Below are 25,229 nucleotides of genomic sequence, written 5' to 3' on the forward strand. Positions count from 1 at the left end.
ATCCCCTCCTCCACTCATACAGCACCTGTTTAAACCAGTGAACCTTTAATCCTATTAGAATACAAGGCCTGTTAGAATAGATTTTACTGGAGGAAAATATCATACAAAAAATATTTTTCCAAATATCTGAGAGGTCTTGTTTGGTCTTCAGAAGAGACAAAGACAGGAAAACAAAACAATACGGTGTATTTTCTTGGAGATACTACAGTGATCTAACACCCATGAAGGCAGAGTACATATATAAATGAAACATCTTGAGAAAATCTTTGTTTTAGACATGGTCAATATGTTATTTGTCTCGTAAAGAGTTGTACTTGACAGTAATTATTAAAATTGGTCGGAGAGTTGTCAGCACATCAAAAAATAATCAACAACAAGTTTTTACAGTTCTCTACTTATTTACAACTCAAATGTCATATTATATATAAAGACATTCTTCATTATGTCCTATTTATATCATGGTTACATCAAACTATTTGAGTGGAAAATATAACTTTTTTACTACATCATTGAAGTTCTGTTCTACATTGCCAGTATCACTGTACTCCACAGGCATCGACCACTTTTACTGGAATTTAGGAAGAAAAGATAAGGAGACAAGTCTGTGGTATATAAAGTTCACATTCCCGTGCATTGTGTTGTGTTTGTAAAATGCAGTGCTGCTCAAAACCTAACAAATCTCTGCAACATCGTTGACAGTGTTTAAGCTGTTTGATAATTGTTTTAATTTGCTTGAAGATTTATTTTTTATTTTCAATTAACAGACTTGAATTATTGTACTAAATGCATTAAAGGTTTATCGAGGTCAAGAATTTGTTTATAACTATTTGAAGGCCTGTAACGGAATATGACTGTTGAAAAGTGGGAATTGTTTTACACTAGTAAAATAGTGACACATTGGATGTCTTACATTAATGTTGATTTTATTAATTCTCCAAGAAAAAACAACAATCACAGAGAATGATATTTGTGGTGTTATTTAGCATTAGCTTCATTAGCATCCGTAGAGAAGGTTGATCCTCATGATGTCCCAGTAGGACATGCCCCGTCTCTGGCCGATCTGGACGTTGGCGTCAGGGATGGGGGTGATGCTGTCTCTGCCGTACTGGATGGAGAAGGCTGTTCTTCCATAGTGCATGATGGAGGAGTAGTCGTAGGGAGTGTTCAGGTTGTTGGTGGACTGCTTGTAGAAGTTGTAGGCCATCTGTGGGTTGATGTTCTCCCAGTTGATCCTGACGTAGTAGTCTCTGTCGCTCCTGGTCTGCTCGTGCTGGAAGCCCAGAGCGTGGTTGATCTCGTGCTGGATGATGCCGTGGTAGAGGCAGCCCTGTTTGTTGAGAGAGAGCACCTGTCTTCCTCCCTCTCTGCCCAGAGCAGAGAAACATCCAGCTCTGTTCTCAATGCTGATGTAGTCGTACTCGCTCTGACGGGGGACGAAGCGGAGGCAGGTCTTGCTGTGGTAGACGTTCATGGCGTACTGGATCTTCTGCCTTTCCCAGCTGGTGAACTCACTGCTCACAGTGAAGGGGATGGTCACCAGACCATTGGAACCTTTCCTCCACTGGCAGCTCTGAGACCAGCACATCATGGCGTTTCTGGTTCTGGGAGCCAGCAGGTCTCCTTCCAGAAGGATCTCATCTGTGGCATTGTTGGAGGTCAGAATCCTGGTGCTGATGTCAACGCCGTCTGTGGCTTCTTCTTCATTTCCTTCATCCTGGAGAGGATGAGCCTGAGAGAGGCCGAGCAGCAGCAGCAGCATCAGCAGACTGACAGTGGGAGTCATCTTCAGGATTGATCTGGACCTTGTGTGGAGATCTACTGTGGAGAGACTCCTGATGATCTGTGCTGGATCCACTGCTGTCCAGGCTCTTTATACACCTCTCTACAGGTGTGTCTGCAGCAGGATTATGGGCTGGGGTCACCACTGTTAGGCCTAAATAAACCTCTGGAGGGAGGACTCCACAGACAAACCCACTGATCCAACATGGTTTGTTGTTTCTGGTCAGTGTGTAGTTAAACACGGGTTTCGTGGAAGGATGGTTGTCACAGAATAAAATATTTTTAAAGACAAAAATCAGAAGAATGCAAAAACTTCCCCTTGATTTACTTTATAATTTACCATTAAATTTTATTTTGTAGATTTTAAGCACAATTGTAATGATGGAGGACATAGTAATTTGTTCACTTGTTCATACATTTATTCATTTAATGTTTGATTGAAATTGTTAGTCTATTATTTAAAATGTATTTACAATTTATATTTATTTACAAAAGTGCTTTAAGTGAGTAAAATTGTTTAAATGAAGAAACTGGTGTAATTTAAATATAACGAAATTGACGTATATGGATAGACCAACATTTATTACTGGGCTCACTGAATACACATTAGTGTCGAGGTTTAGTAAAATAGACTAATTATATTGCATTATAGAACAAATTCACTGGAGTTTACTCTACATACATTTTATTTAAAATTATATATATATATATATATATATATTACTAACACACATTACCGCAAACTGTAATTTTAATTAGAGTGCTGAAATGTGGCTAAAAAAATCTAAGTTGTACTGATTTCAATGAATCTAACAAAAATACACACACGTACAATATGCAGCATATATACTGTATAAATATATATTAAAAGAAGTCATGGTGATATTGAGGAGTGTGATCATATGTAGATCTGAGTTGTTTGAAATAGTCAGTCTAACTATTAAAAATGTGAGACCGGCTTCATCATAAAACAAAGTTTTCATTGGAGCTCACGATTAAAACAGAAGGTCTTTCAACATCAGTGCTGCTCAGACTTGATCTCCATTCACTTCAAACTATATAGTGAGCGAATAATACTATCTTGCTTAAATTAAAAAGAATATTTCTTAATTTTATTAAAAAAAAATCAGATTTTTTTTAAAACTCTGGGGCTTTTAACAAATTGTCCTTAGAGACTGTTAAAAACCTCTGCTGCTGCTGATTTCGTTAACTTATACCTGTCAGTTTTCACCAGACTAATACAAGCTGCAGGATAAACTCTGACGGATGAAACTGGGTTTCATTTCACATCATCATCTGCAGTAAAGTCTAAAACTACACCTTCTCTAACCCAGATTTAGGGGCCGTCTACATAGTTACATACAGTGTTTTCACCCCTTTGTTGTTTTTAGGCTTAACTTTCATTCAAAAACATTTCTAACTTTTTTACTGTTAAAGCAATAAATCTAAGAAATGTATATAAAATGTTAATTTTTTAGTACTTTTACCTTGTGATAATCTATGGTCAATATAATCTCTAGATTGTTTGGTTCGTGGGGATTCATACTTTGGAAGTAAAAGCCTAATTCAGCAAATAAAAAATTAAATGACTAAAATTCCCTTTAAACAGAATTTAACTAATTATCCCACATAATTACTGTTAATTCTGGTATTTGTACATGATTGTACTTTAATTTATTGCTAAATTACTGAATGATGTTTGAGATTGTAATAAATAATTTCATGATGAATATATGATGAGTAATAAAAATCATAGACCCTAAAATATCTTAAGGTAAAGTTGCCTTTATTTATTGACAAAAAATGGGACAAGATGTCACAATATTCATCATGGCGGAAGATCTCCGATTATAACTGTGAAATAAGAGAACAGAGTGCCAAGCTCGCTCAACACTGACCCTGCAGCTTTTGGCTCCACAATATTCCACAGAACAGTCAGGACCAATTCACTAGCATCTGAAACAGCACAATCTATCAGACAAACTGTGGACTCAGCAAGGCAGCATCCATTTCTCATAGAGTCATTCAGAGTGCCTGCGGTGATTTAGGACTGATCACAGCGCCTGCCGATGCAGCCCTGGCCAAGTGAAGACATTATTTTAAGATGTCTCATAATCACTGAGGCCAGTGTAAGAGAAATGCACTTGTGCATTTAACCTACAATAATAAAATCTAAATTATACCAATGATAGTTCTGAAGGCAACAATCGACCCAGCTACTGTACACATACTGTGCATGTGCAACAGTTTTTTTTTTTTCATGAACACAGATTGTAACATAGAGAGAAAAAAAAAAAAATTAGATCTCACCGCATTGGCTCCTGGGTAAAATGGCATGGGAATCTTGGAAGTGAAGTTTTGTCTCCCACTCTTTGTGTTATTGGTTTCTTGCCGTTGTATTGATGTAGAGTCTGAAGATCATTGCACCCTTGACCCTATTGGAAATCTAAATAATGGATAATACAGTAAAAATGACAGATGTGAGCAAAGGTATTAGCAACACAGTCAGTAAATAAGACTTAGTGGCAGCATCTTCAGTAAATGAATAATAAAAAAATCCTCTTCCCCAAATCTTTAATACGAGTCTCTTTGTTTCATAAAACATGATTTAAATATATTTAAAGACGCAGACACAAATTATTTCACTCAGGTTACATTGACACCACACTGTAATCCACACACTGACCAGAAACAACAAACCATGTTGGATCAGTGGGTTTGTCTGTGGAGTCCTCCCTCCAGAGGTTTATTTAGGCCTAACAGTGGTGACCCCAGCCCATAATCCTGCTGCAGACACACCTGTAGAGAGGTGTATAAAGAGCCTGGACAGCAGTGGATCCAGCACAGATCATCAGGAGTCTCTCCACAGTAGATCTCCACACAAGGTCCAGATCAATCCTGAAGATGACTCCCACTGTCAGTCTGCTGATGCTGCTGCTGCTGCTCGGCCTCTCTCAGGCTCATCCTCTCCAGGATGAAGGAAATGAAGAAGAAGCCACAGACGGCGTTGACATCAGCACCAGGATTCTGACCTCCAACAATGCCACAGATGAGATCCTTCTGGAAGGAGACCTGCTGGCTCCCAGAACCAGAAATGCCATGATGTGCTGGTCTCAGAGCTGCCAGTGGAGGAAAGGTTCCAATGGTCTGGTGACCATCCCCTTCACTGTGAGCAGTGAGTTCACCAGCTGGGAAAGGCAGAAGATCCAGTACGCCATGAACGTCTACCACAGCAAGACCTGCCTCCGCTTCGTCCCCCGTCAGAGCGAGTACGACTACATCAGCATTGAGAACAGAGCTGGATGTTTCTCTGCTCTGGGCAGAGAGGGAGGAAGACAGGTGCTCTCTCTCAACAAACAGGGCTGCCTCTACCACGGCATCATCCAGCACGAGATCAACCACGCTCTGGGCTTCCAGCACGAGCAGACCAGGAGCGACAGAGACTACTACGTCAGGATCAACTGGGAGAACATCAACCCACAGATGGCCTACAACTTCTACAAGCAGTCCACCAACAACCTGAACACTCCCTACGACTACTCCTCCATCATGCACTATGGAAGAACAGCCTTCTCCATCCAGTACGGCAGAGACAGCATCACCCCCATCCCTGACGCCAACGTCCAGATCGGCCAGAGACGGGGCATGTCCTACTGGGACATCATGAGGATCAACCTTCTCTACGGATGCTAATGATGCTATTGCTTAGTAAAAAATAATCATAAATAATGAGGTTAGCACGCCTGCCTGGGTTCGATTCCCAGAGGAACCACGTGTTTGATAATGTTAATCCTCCTCTGTAAGTCGTTTTGGATAAAAGCTAAATGCAAAAATCTTAAGGAAAATGCTGCGATGTAAAACCTCTAATAATATTAAAATGCCCTAAAATAAAGAGAAGTAACATGATTGAAATTGTTTCATCAGTGTTTGGCTTTTTTCCATATTTTTGGACAGCATTAGTCCACACAAAAATGTTGATGCTTACAGAGAAAAGGTCATGTTTGATAAATTCATCTCAGGTTAAATTATTTTTTTTAGGGTCAAAAACAATGTTTCACATGGGATAAAATACAAACCATAGAAGCCAAGTCCTCATGTTGAGCAACATATTTTGTTTACCACAGAGAAACTGGATTTTTTTTCTTCATATAATCAGCATCATAAATTATAAAACACATAGCTCTAAACTGCAACGAAAAGCTTTTTCTTTTTCACAGTTCATATCGCTCCACATGCAAGTTGCATGATAAGTTGCCGTTTCCAATCGTATTTAAGAGAACGCATTAGGACTATATTTTACGCTCGGGTTATTTTTCATGGCCGTTATGTGAATCCTTAAATGTGCTTGCACCAATACTTTGCCTGATTCGAGCTATATTTTGCTGAGATTGTGTGTTTAACCCAGGTGGCACACGAAGCACACTGAGCAATGCACACTACATATAATGCTTATCATTGGACACTATGTAAATCTTTAAAGTGCACTTTTAGAAAAATCTATAAAAAATAGTGAAGTAGCGTCCGAAACACAACAATAATTAATCAGAGAGGTTTATTATAAGGTAGCAGGAAGATTTCAATGTAAACATTGATGCCGCTATAATATCTGATTGTGTCCTCTGCTGACCCCCTGTGGTTTACAACTGCAACCGCAGATAAAAAAATCAGATTGGGAGGATTTTCTTTAATAAAAAAAAACTGAAGCAAATCAAAGCTAACGCTACATGATGCTACAAAAATGTCAATAAAAAACACAACCATTGAAGCAAATCAAAGCTAACGCTACATGATGCTACAAAAAAAATGTCAATAAAAAACACAACTAAGATAAGAAATGTTTAAAGACAAGTCCATAGAAAAACAGTACAGGAAAAATAGAATCAGGTTGTACTGCATGTTACCAAGTCAAATTAAAGTGAAGTGAATACAAATATAAATACGGATGAAATTCTAATCATTAACTGGTTTTGTCAAATACAATTTAAAAAAGGAAAAACAAACAAAAGAAAACAAACATTTAGTTCCTGGTTACTGAGCCTCCTTTACTGCCCATGTAAAACTCCTTGTGATTTAAAAAAAGCACAAATATATATATATATATATAAACAACAAACAACCAGTTGATTATAAGTCCAATGCAGACCAGCCTACACCAGCTCTTAGGATCAGTGTGAATATAATAGTCTGCCATTTAACTTAATCACCATGTGCAACAAACAGAGCTCTGTTTAACTTGTGATTTTAACAACAATAGTGTTAGTACCGTTTTATAAGGAGGGATTTCATGAGGAAAATACAGGGTTTACCTTAGTATTGGGATAAGCAAAAGCTCGGGCCGGGTTCCACATGGTACTGTGTGTCTGTAGTTTTCTTCATGTTGTACTTGTAGTTTGTTGTTACACTCGTAGTTAGGAACATCTGCTGAGCACCGGTCAGTCGGGTTTCTCTTGATAAGGAAGCGTCCGTTAATCTCTCTGCAACAGAAGTTTCCCAGGTATCAAAGTAATCTCTTAGGCTTTTCTGTTTCCAAGGACACTTTCGCTGACATTTGGTTGTGCAGTTTTAAAATGGCGCCCCACTTTGCTTCCTTCGAAACAGGTGCCGTTTTGTTTGTATAACGTCTTGTATCCTAGCTCCTCCGGTGTTTTTGACATGATTTTCGCTTTTTTGCCTACCCAGTAGTTTTAAATTTATTTATTTATTTTTTTTGTATGTTTTGCAACGCCCTGAGTCTGTCTAGTTATTGTCTTTTTAAAATTAGAAATCGATCAATTTTGTACCCCCTGCGTGTCAGATTGTGAATGAGGAACTAAGCACTGATTTTGGTCAAGCTAGCTGGTGTTGTAAATCCTGTTGCCAGGTTTGGCAGATCCCCACAGTTTGATATTAAAATAATAGATAGATCGATAGATAGATCGATAGATAGATGTCTTAGGGACATTACCGTACAGATATTTGTAGTGCAGTGTAGTGCTTACTGTATATTTGGAGCCAGTCACAGCAGATGGCAGCAGAGGACTTGTAGTACTTTAGTTTGGAGTCGTCATGCCTGCGTTGTGGCCCCACGTAATGCCTTTTCCTCATTTTGGTTTGTCATATCCTGGTCCAGAGATGGCTGGAGGCCTCACAGAAAGAGAGGAAATGAGAAAACCATTCAATCATCCCTTCACATATTTTGAGCTGTACTGCAATAATACTCCATATACATTGACTTAAGTAGTATATCCATAGGATTCATTTTTACCTACGCACAGCCAGTAAGTCACTCTGCAAACTACTGTGTGGAGAACTGGTTATTAGAGTTACATAAGATCAGGATCTGTATCCACATTTCTGACTGCGTACATTTGTATAAACATACAACATAAAACAATAACATAATGGTCTTAAACATTCAAAAGAAAATTATTTTTGTCGTACACATTTGTCATGTACAGTCTCTCTTTAACCTTGTCTGCTTTCTTCTTTCCTTTTTGTATTTGCAATAGCATGACTTGTCATCCCAACATATATTTAACACTAATATTTACATCTTTGAAAAAAAATAAAATGAGGAAAATATTTGGCATTGCACACCATTAAACAATTATATTTCTTTGAAGAATCAATACATTTGTATTCACTGTATTAAACATGCACCCTGATTAAGTCATAAATAATCAAGAATGGAATAATTTATACTCAGTGGGAAAGGGTCCTCAAGTTCATCCTTGATGTCCCTCCAAGAATGTTTTTTTTTTCTCTTTAGAATAAGCCTGGCAGAAAGACAAAGTAAAGAGAGTCGGGGTTCAGAGCCTGTAGAATCCTCCAGTGATTTCCTCCACTCACAGGAGAGACTGTGGTAAACTATAACTCCACTGCCTTTGGTTAGAAACAGATAAGTTCCAGTTCGCAGAGGATACACTGAGATGTAAATCAGTAACGGTCATCGTTACAGGCCTGAATTCCTGAAACAGATCCAGGATGAAACGGTCTTTGGAGGCTCAGACCGAACATCGGCCTCTGACTGAAGCTTCACAGTGGCACTGATATTTATCCACGGAGATAACAAAGGTTTATAAATCGCTCAGTCATTCTCCTAATCAGTGCAGCTTCACATAACAACACATAGAGAGTGGAAAAGGAGCAGTTAATTAATGACATTGTTTATGATCAGATCATAAACCAGGACCAGCTCCTCTGATCCTTTGAAAATGTCTTCCAGATTTGCCGTCTAAACACTGTCACTGCTCTCAGACATAATGGCTCTGGGGAATAAAGACTAATCTTATTGGAAACCAATTATGTCTGTGTCTCAGCTAATTCAATCTGTCTTACAATAAAGTCAATAATCTTTTTTTTTCTAGACGTTGGTCTGCATTTATGATTTGTTTTTCTGGGTTTATGATCCTGTTCCTGTCTGTCACTGAAGACGACATGGGGTTTAACAGGCAGTAATGACACTACAACCACGTATACTGGTTGTAGCTTGTGCAGCTGTACTCATGGTATCACTGTATGTAGTATTAGAGTGTAGTACGTCTGCACCTGGATCTGCTGCAGACTTTTCTCTTGTTGAATTAGACATTTTTCTCCACACAGTTGCCGAAACCTGTGCTCAGTGTCTGATCTAATTTTAATTTTTAATAATATTTGCAAAACCTATTCTGCTATATTTTGTATTGTCAATATTAAGTCAATATATAACAGTACTGACTGTATTTATATTCCACCATTTTCCCCTGTTTTACAGGATTTAAAGATGATACCCAAAATACAAAGATGTGTTTTGTAAATGCGAGGCTGCACGACGACATCGACTTCTACATTCATTCATCACAATATGATTTCATCATAAAAGATGAATTAATGGGAGAAACAGAAAGCTTCAGGTCTGTTGTCCTTCTGCTCCAACAGGACAATGGTTTCACCCTCGATGACTGGGTTTTAATTTTGGTCAAGAATCTATGTCAAAGTAACGAAAAAAGGTGGTCTTTCTCCCACCCACACTGCTGTCCTTTTATCTCTTTCGATTTTTTTTTTTTTTTTTTTTTGGATTCTTCTGTCCCACGTCCACTCCACACTGCCTCTGCTGGATGAATGACCACAGGTATTAAAACTCATCCAATCCAATTTAGATTATAGGCTGTTACACCTCACAGGTTAAGTCCTGGTTTCACCTCTCACTTCACGACTGAAGAGACCTCTCAGCGGACCCAAAGAAACATTTTCACTTTTGATAGATGAAAGTCAAGTTCACAGATTTAACAACCGGGCAGATTCAGTGGCTGCTCACCGCTCTCTCAGGACGTTCTACTCTGCATGATGTAAAGAACCAGTGAGCTTCACCTGGCCGCACGTCCCTGGTGGACAGAGTGACAGTGAACCAACGCAGTCGAGTCGGTGGCAAACTTTTCAGCAGCGTTTGACTGAAAAGGTCTCTGGAGAGAAGGCTGGTGTTGAAAGGCACTTTGATACGACAGAGTGAGTTACTAATGATCGTTGCCCCTCGTGTCTGATGTTTTGATAAATGAGAGTGTGTTATCGCCCTAAGTGCCCCCTAATGGTCGTCTGCTATCTCTGCACTTTATCTGCTTTCAATGTTTCACACAAAAGACACAAACAAAAAAACCAAAAAATCTTTGTCATGACGGGGTTCAGCTGCTGTTTGGCTTCAAATCGAAATCATTGTTGTTGGATAAAGAAACAAAATTCAATCTACCATAGAGTGACTTCAGGTAAAAAAATATATATTCAAGTTCAGCGAGTCAAAGTATGACATGAATATAAATGTGGACTGCATTCTGATTTGCATGACTTTTAAAGGAGGAACTTTCTTCCCATCAGTGCCATTCCTGAGCCTCTTCTTGGTGTCTATTTTGTCATGACTAGCTTCTTGCTTCACAAAACAAAAAATGCATGCAGATTTTGCTAATCATTAAGATTTTGTTTAAAATTGTAAAATATTGTGTGAAGGACATTTCCAATGTATGCTCTAAATATTATAAGTGAAATGTCGGATCAGAATAAGTTTATTAAAATGTTTTGATGTTAAATGTCTCAGCTTAATAATGTGTCTGTATCTCTGCCTCAAATCCTTCCTGTCTCTTTTTGAACTTCATGTCTCATTAGTTTGGACACATGGTAATGTCTGATAATAATTATTTTATACATTGAAACAGTAAAAAAAAAACCTTGAACTTGACAGACTAAATGAAGCAGAAGCTGTGATTTCACCAGATCCTCAAAGGCAACAACATCAGCAGCTGACATTTACAGAACAAATCTCCAGGTGCCTCCACGTACCTTCATGTACCTTCATGTACCTTCATGTACTGTGTACGGACTGTTATATTCAGTACAAACTCAGCACATGTTTGTTTTATGTGCTGGATTGAAGCTCAGCTTGATGGCAACAAGAAGCAGAAGAAAAAAAAAGACACCAGAGAAAAAGCCTGTGATGATGATGTGACTGTCAAACCATGTGACCTTCTCACGTCAATGGAGATTTAATGGATAGAAGAGAGAAGTGTGGGTTTGCTTTAAAAAAAAAAAAAATTATAAAAAGACAGATTATTAGTGAGCACACACTTCAAAACACTCTGTGTGGTTCAGTATAAACAATGACTTGTTCTACTGAAACACAACAACCTTCTGCTTCACTGGCAAACTACGTTAGAGTGTAAATAGCTGCAGAATCAGTGAAGGCGGCTGTGGCAGCTGTGGCTGCTGCAGATTATTACCAACACAAGAGTTTTCTCCACAAGAAAATCACAGAATCATAAAGAGTTAGTAACTCATTATGATGATATAGTATCTTGTTATTATCAATTAATAACTTTCAATAATGAGATACTATGCCATCATAATGAGGTAGTATCTCATAGTGATAAGATACTAACTTGTTATTAGGAGATAATATCTCATTTTTTATTTCAAAGACATTTCAAAAACAATAATAAAAAAGCTCTTGTATATCTCTCTGTAGTTCCGGTCTTTAGAGACTTGGAGACAGGATTCAATAACTCAGTTTTAATTAATTTTTCACCGAAAGGAGATTGGTGTGTGATAGATTCCGGTGTGGCCTGTATGTGAAACAGAAGCATTTATAATCAAAGTTGTTTCTCATCTAAAAATGTCTTGGTCAGATTTTGTCAATTTATTTATGAGAGAAAAACCATTAAATGACTGTCAGTTCTAGAGACAAGTCAGTGTTTGAGATGTGTTACTAATTTTTTCCTGGTTTGTATCAATCTCAGGACTGGTACATTATTCAACTACTAAGTAGTAGTACTAAAAAAAAACACAGAGGAGTCTGTGGCCAAAAAAGATTGGAAATCACTGACCTACGGATACACACTGAAAACGTCAACACTGCATGTTCTAATGGACTGAAACACCTGGGACCAACCCATACGGTTGATGACAGAACCGACCAATGCTCTTAGAATAATTATGATACAACTGGACAGTACTACAGTACTACAGTACTACATGTTCATACTGTGGCTAAGAGCAGGAAACAGAGGAGTACCACAGTGAGCTGCTGTACAGAGAGGACAGATCGTTGTGTAATCTGTCAAAGACCGCTTTTCATTTACAGTGAATGTGCATTGTATAGCACAGAGCAGTTGCACAACAATCACACATGCACCAACACACACACACACACACACTTGCTCAAATCTAAAAGCTTTTTACACAAACAACCTCTACTGTGAGCGGCGCAGCCTCAGGTTCTCGGCTCCTAAAGACACTTTTCTTTACACTTATCTGTACAGAACAATGGTTTCTCCATTTTGTTTTCAGCCTTACTGCACAAATGAACATCTGACGTTGTGAGTAGGATGAATCCAGTCCACGATTACTAGAGAAAAAAGAAAATAATAAAATCAGAACATGGGAGAAAGAAAAAAAAGGAAATGACAGCTTCACTTTTCTCCAGTCCAGCTCACAGTGTGTGTTGTGTGTGTTGTGTGTGTATGTCGTGAGAGCGTCGCCCTCCTTGAGTGAACACAGTTAAACACATGTCAGTGGATTTGAGGACAGTGTGTGAACAGTCGCCGGCCTTGCCCTCGCTCCTCACCCCTCTCCTGCAGGACGAACCCATGGCAGTGCAGTTCAAAGCCTCCTTTTCTGCAGATTTAGTCTCGTGGAATGAAGTCACCGCGTGTGCGAAGCGACGGCCGCTTCGGAGCCCTCTACGGAAACGTATCGTGAACAGTCCGTAGATAATAGGGTCCAGGCAGGCGTTGAAAAGACCGAAGATGAAGAGGATGTGGGTGAGGGAGTGAGAGACCTTTCCCTCCAAGTCGTCGGGGAAAAACCAGTACCACAGGCCCAGCAGGTAGTAGGGAGTCCAGCACACTATGAAGCATATCACGATGACGATACTCATTTTCAGGGTTCTCATCCTGGCCTTGGGGATGTTGTTCTTTGAGCAGCGCAGGTGAGGCTCACTGGAGGACACTGGAGTGAAGGAGTAGAGACAAATATTTAGTATTAGGTAAACAGTATTCTGCATTCTGATAAGCTTCACTTGTAAAGCAGGAACATTCTTCCCATCAAGTGCCATTTCTAAGCCTCTTCTTGGTAGTTTTGTCATGACTGCCATCATCATCACAAAAACAAAAAAAGTAAAAAAAATGCATATAAATGCATATTTTGCCAATGATTAAGATTTTAATGATTTAAAATTTTAAAATATTTAACTCAATGTGAAGGACATTTCCATTGTGTGCTCTAAATCAGGTTCTCAAACTGTGGTATGCGTACCACCAGTGGTACGTGAGCGCTCTCTAGTGGTAGGTGGGGAAAATTCATATTTTCACATTAACATTTTCAATTGAATAAATCTGAAACACACTATGCACAATTAATACAACATTTAGAAAAAATGTGTAGCTACTTGTGAGATTATGAAATAGGATGTCTGGTAATACCTGATAATAATCATTTTATACATTGAAAAATACTACAGTACAAACTCAAAACTCACCTTCTATTTGGCAGAAAATTAAAAAAAGCACTTAAAGCCAAATTTTTCTTCTTTAATTTCACACAGCCGAATACATAATGACAATATAGTTTTTGTTTTGTTGCCTAAATTAGAAATCACAATTTGTTTTATCCTCCTCTGTTCTAATGTGCTTTCCAATTTTCTATAATAACAAATTCTCTTAAGTCTTTAAATCTTTTATTATTTTACCATCAATGTTTTCACTTCCTGTGTTTTTCTTTGTTTTGTTTTGTTTTTTGTCATATCATTTTTTGACCAGTAGTTGGAGCTGCAGCTCCCCCATTCCTACACCAGCAGGAAACTCACTGCTGGTCTTCGTCATCTGGATGAAGATCCTGGTGTAGCAGACTATCATGATGACCAGTGGCAGCAGGAAGAGGCAGGAGAAGGTGAACATGTTGTAGGCAGTTTCCTGCCAGTGGGTGACAAAGCTCCCCCTGGTGGTGCACTGGGTGAAGTTGGCTGGATATGTAATGGTGACGTTGTGAAAAAGAAAAATCTGTGAATAAAAAGTGAACAGAAAAAAAGTGAAATGGAAGCATCAGTGTTAAAGTAGAATATTATTTTAATGACAAATAATATTTTGAAATATTTAGAATCCATTTGAATCTACTGATAAAGAACAGCATATTGCTAATAGATAATCACCCATCAATTGTTGCATGGATTAATCCAATCCATCCATCATCCATCCATCAATCCATCCATCCATTCAATAATTAGTCCATTCCTCCATCTTTCTATCTGTTAAAGGCAGGTCATAAGTGAGAATCGTACATAGCAAAGATAACCTAACATTTTCTAAAGTACTCCGTGGCACTGATGTGTTTAGTTTTAATGAGACAAAGTGCTGAATATTGCAAGAGAACTTTTTGACAAAATCCCAAAAGTCAAGTCACAAAACTTTGCAGTGTACTGCCCTGTTCCCTGAACTTTTTAATAGGAACCTTTTTTTTTTAAACAAGACAAACATGACCCTGTTAAAAAAAAGTTTGGATTACTTAAAGTAGACTAATTATGATTTTTATACATTGTAAAAACTGTAAATCAATCTGAATGTCCACAAATCTTCACTGTCTAAAGCACAGGACCAAACTGAAGCTGTAGATAAACAGGTGACCTCAGTAGGACTGGGGGACAGAGACAGAGTTGACCAATAGATTAATATAATAGATTAACAATAATAAATACAAAAATCAGAACCTGTTGGTCCCATGTACTGTAGTATCATGTAGTACAGAGTACACAGTCATCACCTTTCATAACATTACTACAGTAATGACATCCTGCTTTTCTATTGGAATCAATTTAAATTCAATTAAATGCCAACAATAAGTATAACTAGGTTATTAGTTTATATATAATAAGTTGACATATATGTCCATGTGAGTTAGAAACCACTGCAACATCCTTGGAGACATAATTAGTTCAAACAAATTTACTGTATTTTTAACAAATCTTTCATGTCATTAAAAAAATACTAGAGAATAAATAAAAGAGATCAACCTGTGTTTTAAATGCGTCCCCGCTGTAACGCTCCTCTCACAGGCTAATCAACAGTGAGCCACGCAGTGTTGCCAGACAAACAGGCGGGATTAAGGATTCTCCTCAGTGTGGTTCACTGTGATAAAGCCACTAATCCCGAGATCATGTGGGCCCCTCAGTCATGCATCAGGTTCTCTGCCTTGAAGCCTAATGAATTCTTCACATTTTATGTAAATGCACAGAGAAAAATCAACAGAAATTTAAATACGAAGCCACACGACGCCGTCTTCACGGACGTGTTGTTTTTTTTCCAATTTGATCAGGGACCCAATCATCTCTCCACAGGTTAAAAGACTTCTCACAGTTTCACGGCGTGGACCTTCGAGGTAAACATCACAGGAAAATATAGCACTTTTTTTATGTGTGAAAAAAAAAGAACATTATTGATTCTGCACTACTGAAACGATTGTGTTATCAGCAGAGCTGCAGCAACATGCTGCCCCTCGGAGGCATCAGGATTACACTGGGGCTCGAACCCACGACATTCTGCGTGTAAGCAGGTGTAATAATAATAATAATAATTTGAACTTCATTGATCCCACACTTGGTAAATTCTTGTTATCAGCAGAACTGCTGCAACAGGCTGCCCCTCGGAGGCGCCAAGCACGTGGTTCCTGTGGAAATCGAACCCAGGACTATATAACGGCCACACTCTGAAACCGCTGCTCCATTGCTAGTGCATCATTCTAGGTCAAAGGTCATAGGTCAAAGTACTGTTTTCTCACCTGCGGAACTGAGAACAAGGCGCTCATCGTCCACGCCACCATCAGCATCGTTCTGTTCTTCTTCCGGGCCACGCTGATGGACAGAGGGTTGAGAATCGCGGACTGTCGGTCCAGACTAATCACCACGGTGACAAACGCACAGGAGTACATGGCCTGCAGTTTGAGGAACATCAAGAATCTGCAGGCCAGATCGCCGGCCAGCCACTGCACCGTGATGTTCCACACGGCGTCCACCGGCATCACGATGAAGGTGACCAGGAGGTCGGCGACGGTCAGGTTGATTATCAGGACCCTGACATGGGACTGGCGCTTGTGACCACTGGCTGCCCACAGCACAGCAGAGTTACAGAAGGTGGAGATGCCACAGAGGATGAAGGTGACGATGACTCTGACTTTGGCGGCTGTGGAAAAGGTGGGCAGCAGCGGTCCGCCGTCCGCCGAGGTCCAGTTAGAGCTGACGTTGAGAGCCAATCCATGGAAGGCTGGGGGTTCACAGCAGGAGGAGGTGTTCATTTTCACAGCCTCACGGTTGAGTCAGCATCTTGTGAAAATATAAGGACTCTGGTGGAGCACAGAGACAAAGACAGTGTTGGCGCAGGAGTGAAAATACATTTCTGCAATGAACGAGGAGAAATCATACTTGGTTCTCTGGTGACTGAAGTGACAGTCAGAAGGAGAGAACAGTGTTCTGTATCATCACCAGCAACAAACTGTACCATGTGCACAGGTTAGTTCAAGGTGACTGTGGGAGAAGAGACCTGGCAACGTGACAGTCAACTTTAACTTTAACTTTAACTCATTTCTATAGCACTTTTCATACAACCACCACACACAGACACGACCTTGATGACTCACTCACTCAAGCGACAAACATGCGATTATTTAAAGGCAATAAGGTATGGACACTGAGGAACCGAGTGAGGAAAGCTTCATCGGGGAACCATCCACACCAGGACGTTTTGCCGACCGCATCCACGAGGGTTTGCCGTCCCAAGGACAAACCCGACCAGGACAGAAGCGAGATGCCACCGTGCGGCACTCCATCAGGCTCCTCCCCAAGAAGAGAGGAAAACAAATACATTCCATAATCTTATTAACGAAACAGAGATAAGAGGTTAAAAAGATTAAGAATGAATAAGCTGAAATTGATTAGAAGCAGGTTAAAAAAGCTGGGTTTTGAGCCTGCCGTTAAAAACATCGACAGTCTCTGGCGTTTCCCGTTCCACAGGCGTGGGTCATAGAAAAAAAAAGATGCCTCACTTTTGGAATGATTAGTAGGCTAAAGGTGGAGGACCTCAGGGCCCACGGGGGTCGGTATCGTAAAAGCAGATCCGACAAATAAGTGGGCCCAAGACCGTTAAGACACTTAAAGACTAATAAAAGAATCTTAAAATGGATCTTGAAACACACGGGGAGCCAATGCAGTGATTTTAAAACCGGTGTGATGTGCTCCTGCCTCCCGGTCTTTGTCAGCACCCGTGCGGCAGAGTTTTGGAGTATAGCTGTAGAGCTGAGACCGGTCAACAGGGGGAGTATAACAGACTCTGACACCAGAGATAAAAGCTGACCTGTTATGGCTTTCATCAAAACAGTTTGGACTTCTTTTGTCCTCATCCTCTCCGCGGTGGGACATTTTCAAAGAAAATCTTTTTGATGTAAGTGCCTTTCACTGTCCACATGTCACAGTAAAATTACAAAGTGTGAAGCTGAAGTGGCGTGACGACTCCCTGGTCTCCAGTTCAGAGTCAATTAGAGGAACGGAGGCAGTTCTCACAAAACTGCTGGTGCTGTGAAGTGAAGCAATCAGCGGTTCTCAGGTGAGTCTATTCTCAGCAGGAGCTCTCCTGTGATTAGCTGGTTTACCTGCTCTGCTGAAAAGTCCTTGACGATAACATACCAGAATGTCATCGAATCTGAAGGAGTGGTTTGAAAATGTAGTCCTTCTTATGTCAAGGATTTTTGGTCAGTGACCAGATCAGAGTTCAGTTTCTGACCTGCAGCTTCAACCTCACTTTATCCACTGTTGTACTTGTTAATATTGTAGATTTCTACCATTATAATTAATGTTATAATTAAATTAAATTATTAAATATGAATTAAATAGTTTAATACAATTAAAAGTTTACATTTTGAAATTGATGTTTTAAAAAAAAATCATACGAACTGCAAGGATAAAATAATAATAATAATAATAATTCCAGTACATCACAGTGTAATTTAACATGACGTTACTGTCCACATGCAGAAGAGAAAACAAATGTTCACAGCAGACTTACGTCCTCACATGTCCACCAGCGTCTCATTGTCCAGCTCAGACGGAGACGGCCGATCCGGGCTGCAGTTCCATCTCTTCTCCTCTGCTCAGTGCAGCAGCACCGACCGACACCGTCTTCTGTCTCCTCTCTCACTTTTACTTCAGTGTACATCAGCAGTTGAGTGGGCGGGGCTTTAAGGAGCATCACATCATTCGAATCCGTTCATCCGGATTAAAAGGCAGTGAGCCTCCATCTCTGTGGCTGTCAACGTCCTTACAAATCCACTACGGAGGGAAAAACAATCTTTAAATTGTGACTTCAAGCAAATTAAATAATATTCAGAGAGAAACCGTAGAGTAAAACATATTTTATAAACATGAATATTTCATATGAAATAAAATGAAAATGGTGTTTATATTCATTATTTATAGACGCTCCTGTTGAGTGTAAAAAAAATACAAAAAAATTTTTATAAAAGGACATCACGACTTCACCATGGACATGGGGTTTGTCAAGATCAGTCCATCAGAATTTTAATAGCCCTGCTTAAAAAAAAGTTTCCCAAGTGGCTCAAAGGTTGGCTCCTTCTCAGCTTTGGCCCCTCAGGCAGTTTTCAGCCACTACTCACAGCTCAATATATCAAAGACACAAAATTTGAATTATGTAAAAAAAAAAAAATCTTCCTTAGGATTATTTTAAGAATAACTTTGTACATACTTTATCAGCGAGCTCCGTTTCCATAGGAGCTGCCTCTTTTATTGGAGACTAATTTGCTCCTTTTTTTTCTCTTCCTTCCTTTCAGTTTCATACATGTGAGTCAAATCTGCCTATTCAGAAATAACTCCATCACTGCACCACCGGTTGTATAAGCTGCAGCTCAAAGCGTTTCACCCCGTCTTTGTGTCATTTCCATCTGCCGTACACAGAATTATCAACACTTTAAATGATCACTACTGCAGCGCGTCGCTGTAATGACAATACCGCAGGGACTCAACTCTAAAGCAGTGAGATATGGAGGGAAATTAATTGACTGAAATGACAACTGCTTTAGTTGTGCAAGCTGAAGAAGCTGCAGGTTATAGAACAAACTGTACTTTGTAGACGAGGCCTTCGGAAAGTCACGCCGTCTTTGCTGAAGTACCTGAACTACACTCACATGTTTCGCCAAAACTTCTCCTCCTGACTGTGAGATGAACCCACGAGAGCAGAGCAGGAAACATGACACAATCTCCCTGCCTCATAATCCTCAGCTCAGCTGCTTCACCTGAAACAATAAACACTGTGTAAGTCTTTTCAAAGCAGTAAAAATGGAACCCTACAGCAAGTGTGTGTTTGGTCCGAGTGTCAGGAATGGAAACACGACATTAAAAGGATCCTTGTCATCAAGACGTTTCGCCTCTCATCCAAAAAAAAAAAAAAAAGTGTCCATGGGCCCGAAGACAATATAAATGGTCATATGAGTCATGTTTATGAAGATTCTCAGTCAGCCTAGAAACGTTTGAGAACATTTCACATGTCATGTGAGTCGTTACCCTGTCCACCGGGTAGGGTTTGTTGGTGGGGGTNGTCATGTGAGTCGTTAGCCCCATGGGGGATTGTTCCCCCTCCTCTGTCCCTGTCCACTGGGTGGGGTTTGTTGGTGTTTTTTTTGTTTTTTTTTGGGGGGGGGGGGTTGTCACCATAAATACCTGAAACTCCCCACCAGGACAGTAGAACTGATGAAGCCTCTTCCAGTTGCCTACTTTTAAAACAGTTTTTGAGGTTGTGGAAAGTTTAAAATCAACAGCCCTGTTTATCATTAACCACATCACAAAGTCGAGAACAGTTTGTCGTACGTGTCATCGTTTGACCTGCGGGCTACATCGTTCCCGTCTCCTCACTAAATAGCGGTGGATTATCACACATATGCGAATGTGAGGGAGCAGCTGCTGAGCTGAGTGCCGTGTGTTGGATCATGCAAACGTTTGACTCCTATATGGACTACAACCAGGCGCTGACCTTCAGATGAATCAATCAGATTAGATCCCATATCAGGTTAATCCATAGTCTAATCCATACGGTACTTTCTAACCGTCTCTATGACCCAGACCCAGGCAATGTCCGTGTGGAGAGATCACCATCACCAGGCTGGTTCCTGGAAAGTTTATTGAAGTTGAGTATGAATGATTGTGATAAGGAATAATCTTTTATAGAAGCAGGACGAGGTTCCCAGGACATCCAGTGTTATTGACAGCGCTGGAAATAAAATAAATAAATAAATAAATACTTTGCAGAAAAACAATTTTAAGGGTAAGAAATATTGGAATTGAAGTGAACAAAGAGGACCTGGCCTCTGACCCTCTGCTGCTGATGGCCGGTTCGGGAAGTGAAACAGGTAAATAAATAAAATGACTCATTCTTTTCTTGAAGCCAGGAGAAGGATGATTGGTGCCATCTTATTCCCATTTCTGGTACAACAGCAGTTTGGTATTTATGAGGGCATCGGTACAAAGGCTGTATCTATGCATCATCGTCAAACAAAAAACAAACAAAAAAATAGAAATAATGTAATTCATCATTGTGAATTGTGCTCAAAGTGAACACCCTGATGTATAGATACTGGACAGACAACATGTGTCGTAGAGACACAGAGATGGTAGTTTAGACCATCTTTTTTGAGCCACGGCACATATACATCATCAGGAAAAAAAACACGAAAAAATATAAATGTAATGAAATAATAATAATCTTCTAGTTTAAATGACCTCATAACTGACTAAAATCTCGGCCTGTTTAGTTGAAGACAACGCTGATATACTGGCAGGAATTGAAGAAAGACACTCACAAAGATCTTGTTCAACAGCTCTGATTATCTTTTTTTTTTTTTGTTTTAAAACCGATCTGCTGCCACCTAGCAGAAGAGGATTTAATAGTTCTGCCTTTTAATTATATGCAATAATTAAATCATAGTTTTCAGCCCAGCTGGAAACCACTGGAAAAATTATCTGATGTCACTGAGATAATTAAATCATAGTTTTCAGCCCAGCTCAGTGGCATCAGATAATTTTTCCAGTGGTTGGGAATCACTGGTTTAGCCAACAGGTAGGAATAACCACATACACTCTTAATGAAGTTGTTTTGTAGTTATAATATTCTCATGATCCGTTGCCAATTTTCTCATCTGTGAACTGTGAGCCTACTGTGGTTACTCCAACAAACAGTAACTATTATAAAGCCATTATTGAACTAACCACAGTAATTAAGTCCGGAAAAAAGGTAAGGACTCTGATTCTGAAATGCTTCATTAGGAAAATGTGGACAGACGTGGGTGAAGCACATGAATCTCAGCTGATGCATCAACCTTAATTTCTGGAATCAAAGCAGTTGTTTTGAATGAATCGTCTCCTGTTTTCATTCATTCGAGTCCAGAATGAGATTAAAGACATTTCAAACTGGCGAATATCGAGTTGCTGTAAATTAATACTGTCTCCTTACAGACAAGCAGTTACAGACAACAGACAACAGTTTGTCAACATGTAGACGGTGATTAGAATCAAAGTTCCTAAAGGGGACGTATGCAACTTGATTCATATGAATATGGTTCCTTGATGTTTGAATCAAACACGTTTCAGTAAAAAAAAAAAAAGTAGTATTGAGCACAGCTGGTTTCAATTCTCTGGTTTCTGCCAATAGACCAAAAACATGCAGATTAATGATCAGGTTTTCTGGTCATGCTAAGAGTGTGTATGATTCTTTGTATCTCTTTGTATGTTAGAATGAGAATTTGCTCATATTTCTTTTTTTTCTTTTTTTTAGTTTGGCAGACTTTTTTTTTTTTTTTTAGTTTGGCAGAACAGGCTTCACATTCGCAGCAGTAAGAAGCAGAGAATGTTTTGAGAGAAAATATCACTGCTGGGTTTTTTTTTTTAACCCTCCATTTACTTCCACGACACCTAGAGCAAGGTCAGCACAGAGTCTATACTTTTACCTCACGTCTGCCACCGACGGTGACATACACCGAGGTCTGATTGTGTATTCTGTCTGACGACGCTGCAGACGGAGAAGCAGAGCCAAATGTTAACCCCCGGGTCGACCTCATGGCAGTCTGAGCTGTAATTAAACTCTGGCAGGCAGTGAAGGGGACAAGTTCAGCAGATTCTTTTTTTCCCCATTCGCCAATGGACTAAGTGATAACCAGAGAGCATGGTTGTGATGTAAGCGACTGCAATTAAAAAAAGAAAGAAAGAAAAAGAAGCAAAATGTACTCTTCAAGTTTCTAATAATCAGACAATCAAGGTACAATTTTACCTTGAATAAGTATTTTAAGGCAAATGAGTGCATTTTTAGTCATTTTTGAGAAACTTTTTTTTTCGGAGATTTGTTCCGGAAATTATTGGTATAGTATATCACTGTCATCCAAAGTTGGCGTACCAAAAAAGTCTATTTTTTCTGAATTTTAACAACAGAAATGGACATAGCTAAGTATTTTAAGGCAAATGAGTGCATTTTTAGTCATTTTTGAGAAACTTTTTTTTTCGGAGATTTGTTCCGGAAATTATTGGTATAGTATATCACTGTCATCCAAAGTTGGCGTACCAAAAAAGTCTATTTTTTCTGAATTTTAACAACAGAAATGGACATAGCTAAGTATTTTAAGACAAATGAGTGCATTTTTAGTCATTTTTGAGAAACTTTTTTTTTCGGAGATTTGTTCCGGAAATTATTGGTATAGTATTTCACTGTCATCAAAAGTTGTCGTAGCAAAAAAGTCTATTTTTTCTAAATTTTAACAACAGAAATGGACATAGCTAAGTATTCTAAGGCAAATTAGTGCATTTTTAGTCATTTTTGAGAAAAAAAAAATTCCGGAGATTTCTTCGGGAAATTATTGGTATATTATTTCACTGTCATCAAAAGTTGACGTACCAAAAAAGTCTATTTTTTCTGAATTTTAACAACAGAAATGGACATAGCTAAGTACAGTATGTCATTATGTTTACATGCAAATTCAGACCAGCGTCAGGTTTCTTCATTTTCTGTGCAATAATTGCCAATGTTCTTTTGCCTGAGTACGGTTTTTGTCCTATTATGTGTAATTGTCTTTTTAATGACGCCTTAATGTGCAAACCATTAGTCTGAGGACTCTAGACTTTGTCTTTATTCCCCAAGGGGGACTTTCTGTTACAGCAAACAAAAACAACAATTAAAAAAAAAAAAAAGGAAAAGATGAAAATATACACACAAAGGTGGAATACAGTGATAGATTTTACAAATCCAATCATAATTTACTGATGATTTTATGATGTGGAAGAAAAAAAAAAGAATGATAGTGGAAGTTATTATGTAAGTACTTTGAAATATGTATATTTGTATAAATATATATTTAGATAATATAATATATATACATTCAAATGCTTATGATTAATCAGAGGCTTTAGATTAATCATGAATAATCAACATTCCTAAATCTGTCAAAGCTTTTTTTCTGTATAATATTGGGACATAAAAACAGCAGGTAAATGTTTGCGTTCCACATCTTTTTCTTCTTGAATAATTTAAAAGATGGAATTATAAATATGCAAAACCACAACTCAGAATTGAGCTCCATAAAAGCCAGGCTTGATGACTCCACAAACACATACTAGGTCAGGGGTCACCAACGAGGCCCACGTGGACTACCTAAGGTGCCCACGGGCTATGTTCTGAAAATAGAACTAGTCGACAAGAGGGTCAAAAACTTTACCGTTTCTGTGCTTTTTTTAATCAGTTACACTTTCAATGATATTCAAATGGGTGAAATGTCGAGTGTCCACTATTGTCTGTCCCAGCACCTTTTATTATTACGTTGTTCATGAAGTCTGTATCAAACGAGTAGCTCTTTTTATTACTAAGTGACCCTGAAGTAGCTCTCAGTTTCAGAAAGGTCGGTGACCCCTGTACCAGGTGGTATTTTAAACCTGAGGTGTTTCAGTGGCTGGACAGTGGAATTATTGGATATACAGTGTGGGTCCATCAGTAAAGTTTTTTAATTAGATTAATTAAGTGAACATTTATATTGATTGAACTTTGGTGGTTCTCTCTCTTTAGTTGTAGTAATCACCTGTAGATCACATGTGGAGTTCTCCACATGTGATCTCTGGGGAATAGAACGCTCTTCTACCAATTATGCAAATTAGTGACAAAGCAGAGAGAATAATTGTGGCATTTTTTCATCACCGTGAGTTCCAGCACAGGCGTCTCAGGGCAGTAAGAAATAATAAGGTCAGGGAGATGAAACAATGTTTTGTTTTGCTGCAGGCAACGGTTGTCGCAGTCAGTGGGTGTTCCTGTTACGTTGGAAATGATGACTATGATGGAACGGGCGACGGCAACTCCTAATGAATACACGATGAGGGAGAGTTTACATAAATAATAATGTAGTTATTGATATTTCACACAGAATAAAGTCACTTTGGTGCAGGTTTTGTGTTCAAATTCACTGCCGTTTAAAGGTGTTTTTTTTGTTTTACTTTTTGCTTTGTATTTGTCCACGACATATTATTATAACAACGAGGTTTTCTATTTGAGTTTCGGCTTAGAATTACAGCAACCAAACAGCCAATATTTGTAGCATTTTTTACCAGCACCAGTTAAAGCTGCGGTGCTTATATTCCAGTGATGTTTATTGTTCTCCATCTTATTCTTTTTTTTTTAGCTCTCTTTGGTTTTCATGAATATGAATAATGCAACAATATTATGCACCCTTCATGTCAATCCAGCCTCTGTCAAACATTGCAATCATACATGATGGATGGAATATTTGTGTTTGTACAGGAGTGTCGGGGGGAGGGGCACGAATCAACAGCTGCGTGACAGAACATCCTGCGGTGAAGTACGGAATAACAATATTTTTGGAAAGTGATGCTGTGATGTTTGGTGATAACGTACCTTTTTGTGATTTTTGAATCA

The 25,229-nt window shown here is 39.0% G+C and overlaps 3 protein-coding genes and 1 long non-coding RNA gene across 5 annotated transcripts; 1 reads left to right on the top strand and 3 right to left on the bottom strand.

Moving 5' to 3' along the window:
- Positions 1-869: 869 nt before the first annotated feature.
- LOC103379240 (high choriolytic enzyme 1-like) lies at positions 870-1,968 on the bottom strand. Its single transcript, XM_008310727.3, has one exon. It carries the CDS (start codon positions 1,781-1,783, stop codon positions 995-997), a length of 789 nt encoding a protein of 262 aa, XP_008308949.1. The 5' UTR covers positions 1,784-1,968; the 3' UTR covers positions 870-994.
- Positions 1,969-4,090: 2,122 nt separating this feature from the next.
- On the bottom strand, positions 4,091-7,813 carry LOC112487049 (uncharacterized). The gene is made up of 3 exons (XR_003049772.1): positions 7,758-7,813; positions 7,086-7,253; positions 4,091-4,225 (listed from the first exon to the last, which is right to left on the bottom strand). It is a non-coding gene; the product is annotated as an uncharacterized LOC112487049 (long non-coding RNA).
- Positions 4,464-5,682, top strand: LOC103379239 (high choriolytic enzyme 1-like). Its single transcript, XM_008310726.2, has one exon. The coding sequence runs from the start codon at positions 4,684-4,686 to the stop codon at positions 5,470-5,472; it is 789 nt and encodes a 262-aa protein (XP_008308948.1). The 5' UTR covers positions 4,464-4,683; the 3' UTR covers positions 5,473-5,682.
- Positions 7,814-7,819: 6 nt separating the features above from the next.
- LOC103379237 (gonadotropin-releasing hormone II receptor-like) lies at positions 7,820-19,807 on the bottom strand. Of its 2 annotated transcripts, XM_008310725.3 has the most exons (6): positions 19,459-19,807; positions 18,324-18,586; positions 16,048-16,608; positions 14,084-14,276; positions 12,845-13,227; positions 7,820-12,625 (listed from the first exon to the last, which is right to left on the bottom strand). In XM_008310725.3, exons 3-6 carry the CDS (start codon positions 16,558-16,560, stop codon positions 12,623-12,625), a joined length of 1,092 nt encoding a protein of 363 aa, XP_008308947.1. In that variant the 5' UTR covers positions 16,561-16,608; positions 18,324-18,586; positions 19,459-19,807; the 3' UTR covers positions 7,820-12,622. The 2 variants fall into 2 exon arrangements, with proteins under 2 accessions (XP_008308947.1, XP_016887879.1); XM_017032390.2 differs by having other exon boundaries at positions 7,820-13,227.
- Between the last annotated feature and the right edge of the window lie 5,422 nt (positions 19,808-25,229).

The sequence above is a fragment of the Cynoglossus semilaevis genome, chromosome 5 (genome assembly GCF_000523025.1).
Source record: "Cynoglossus semilaevis isolate Cse_v1.0 chromosome 5, Cse_v1.0, whole genome shotgun sequence".
NCBI classification, from domain to species: Eukaryota; Metazoa; Chordata; class Actinopteri; order Pleuronectiformes; family Cynoglossidae; genus Cynoglossus; species Cynoglossus semilaevis.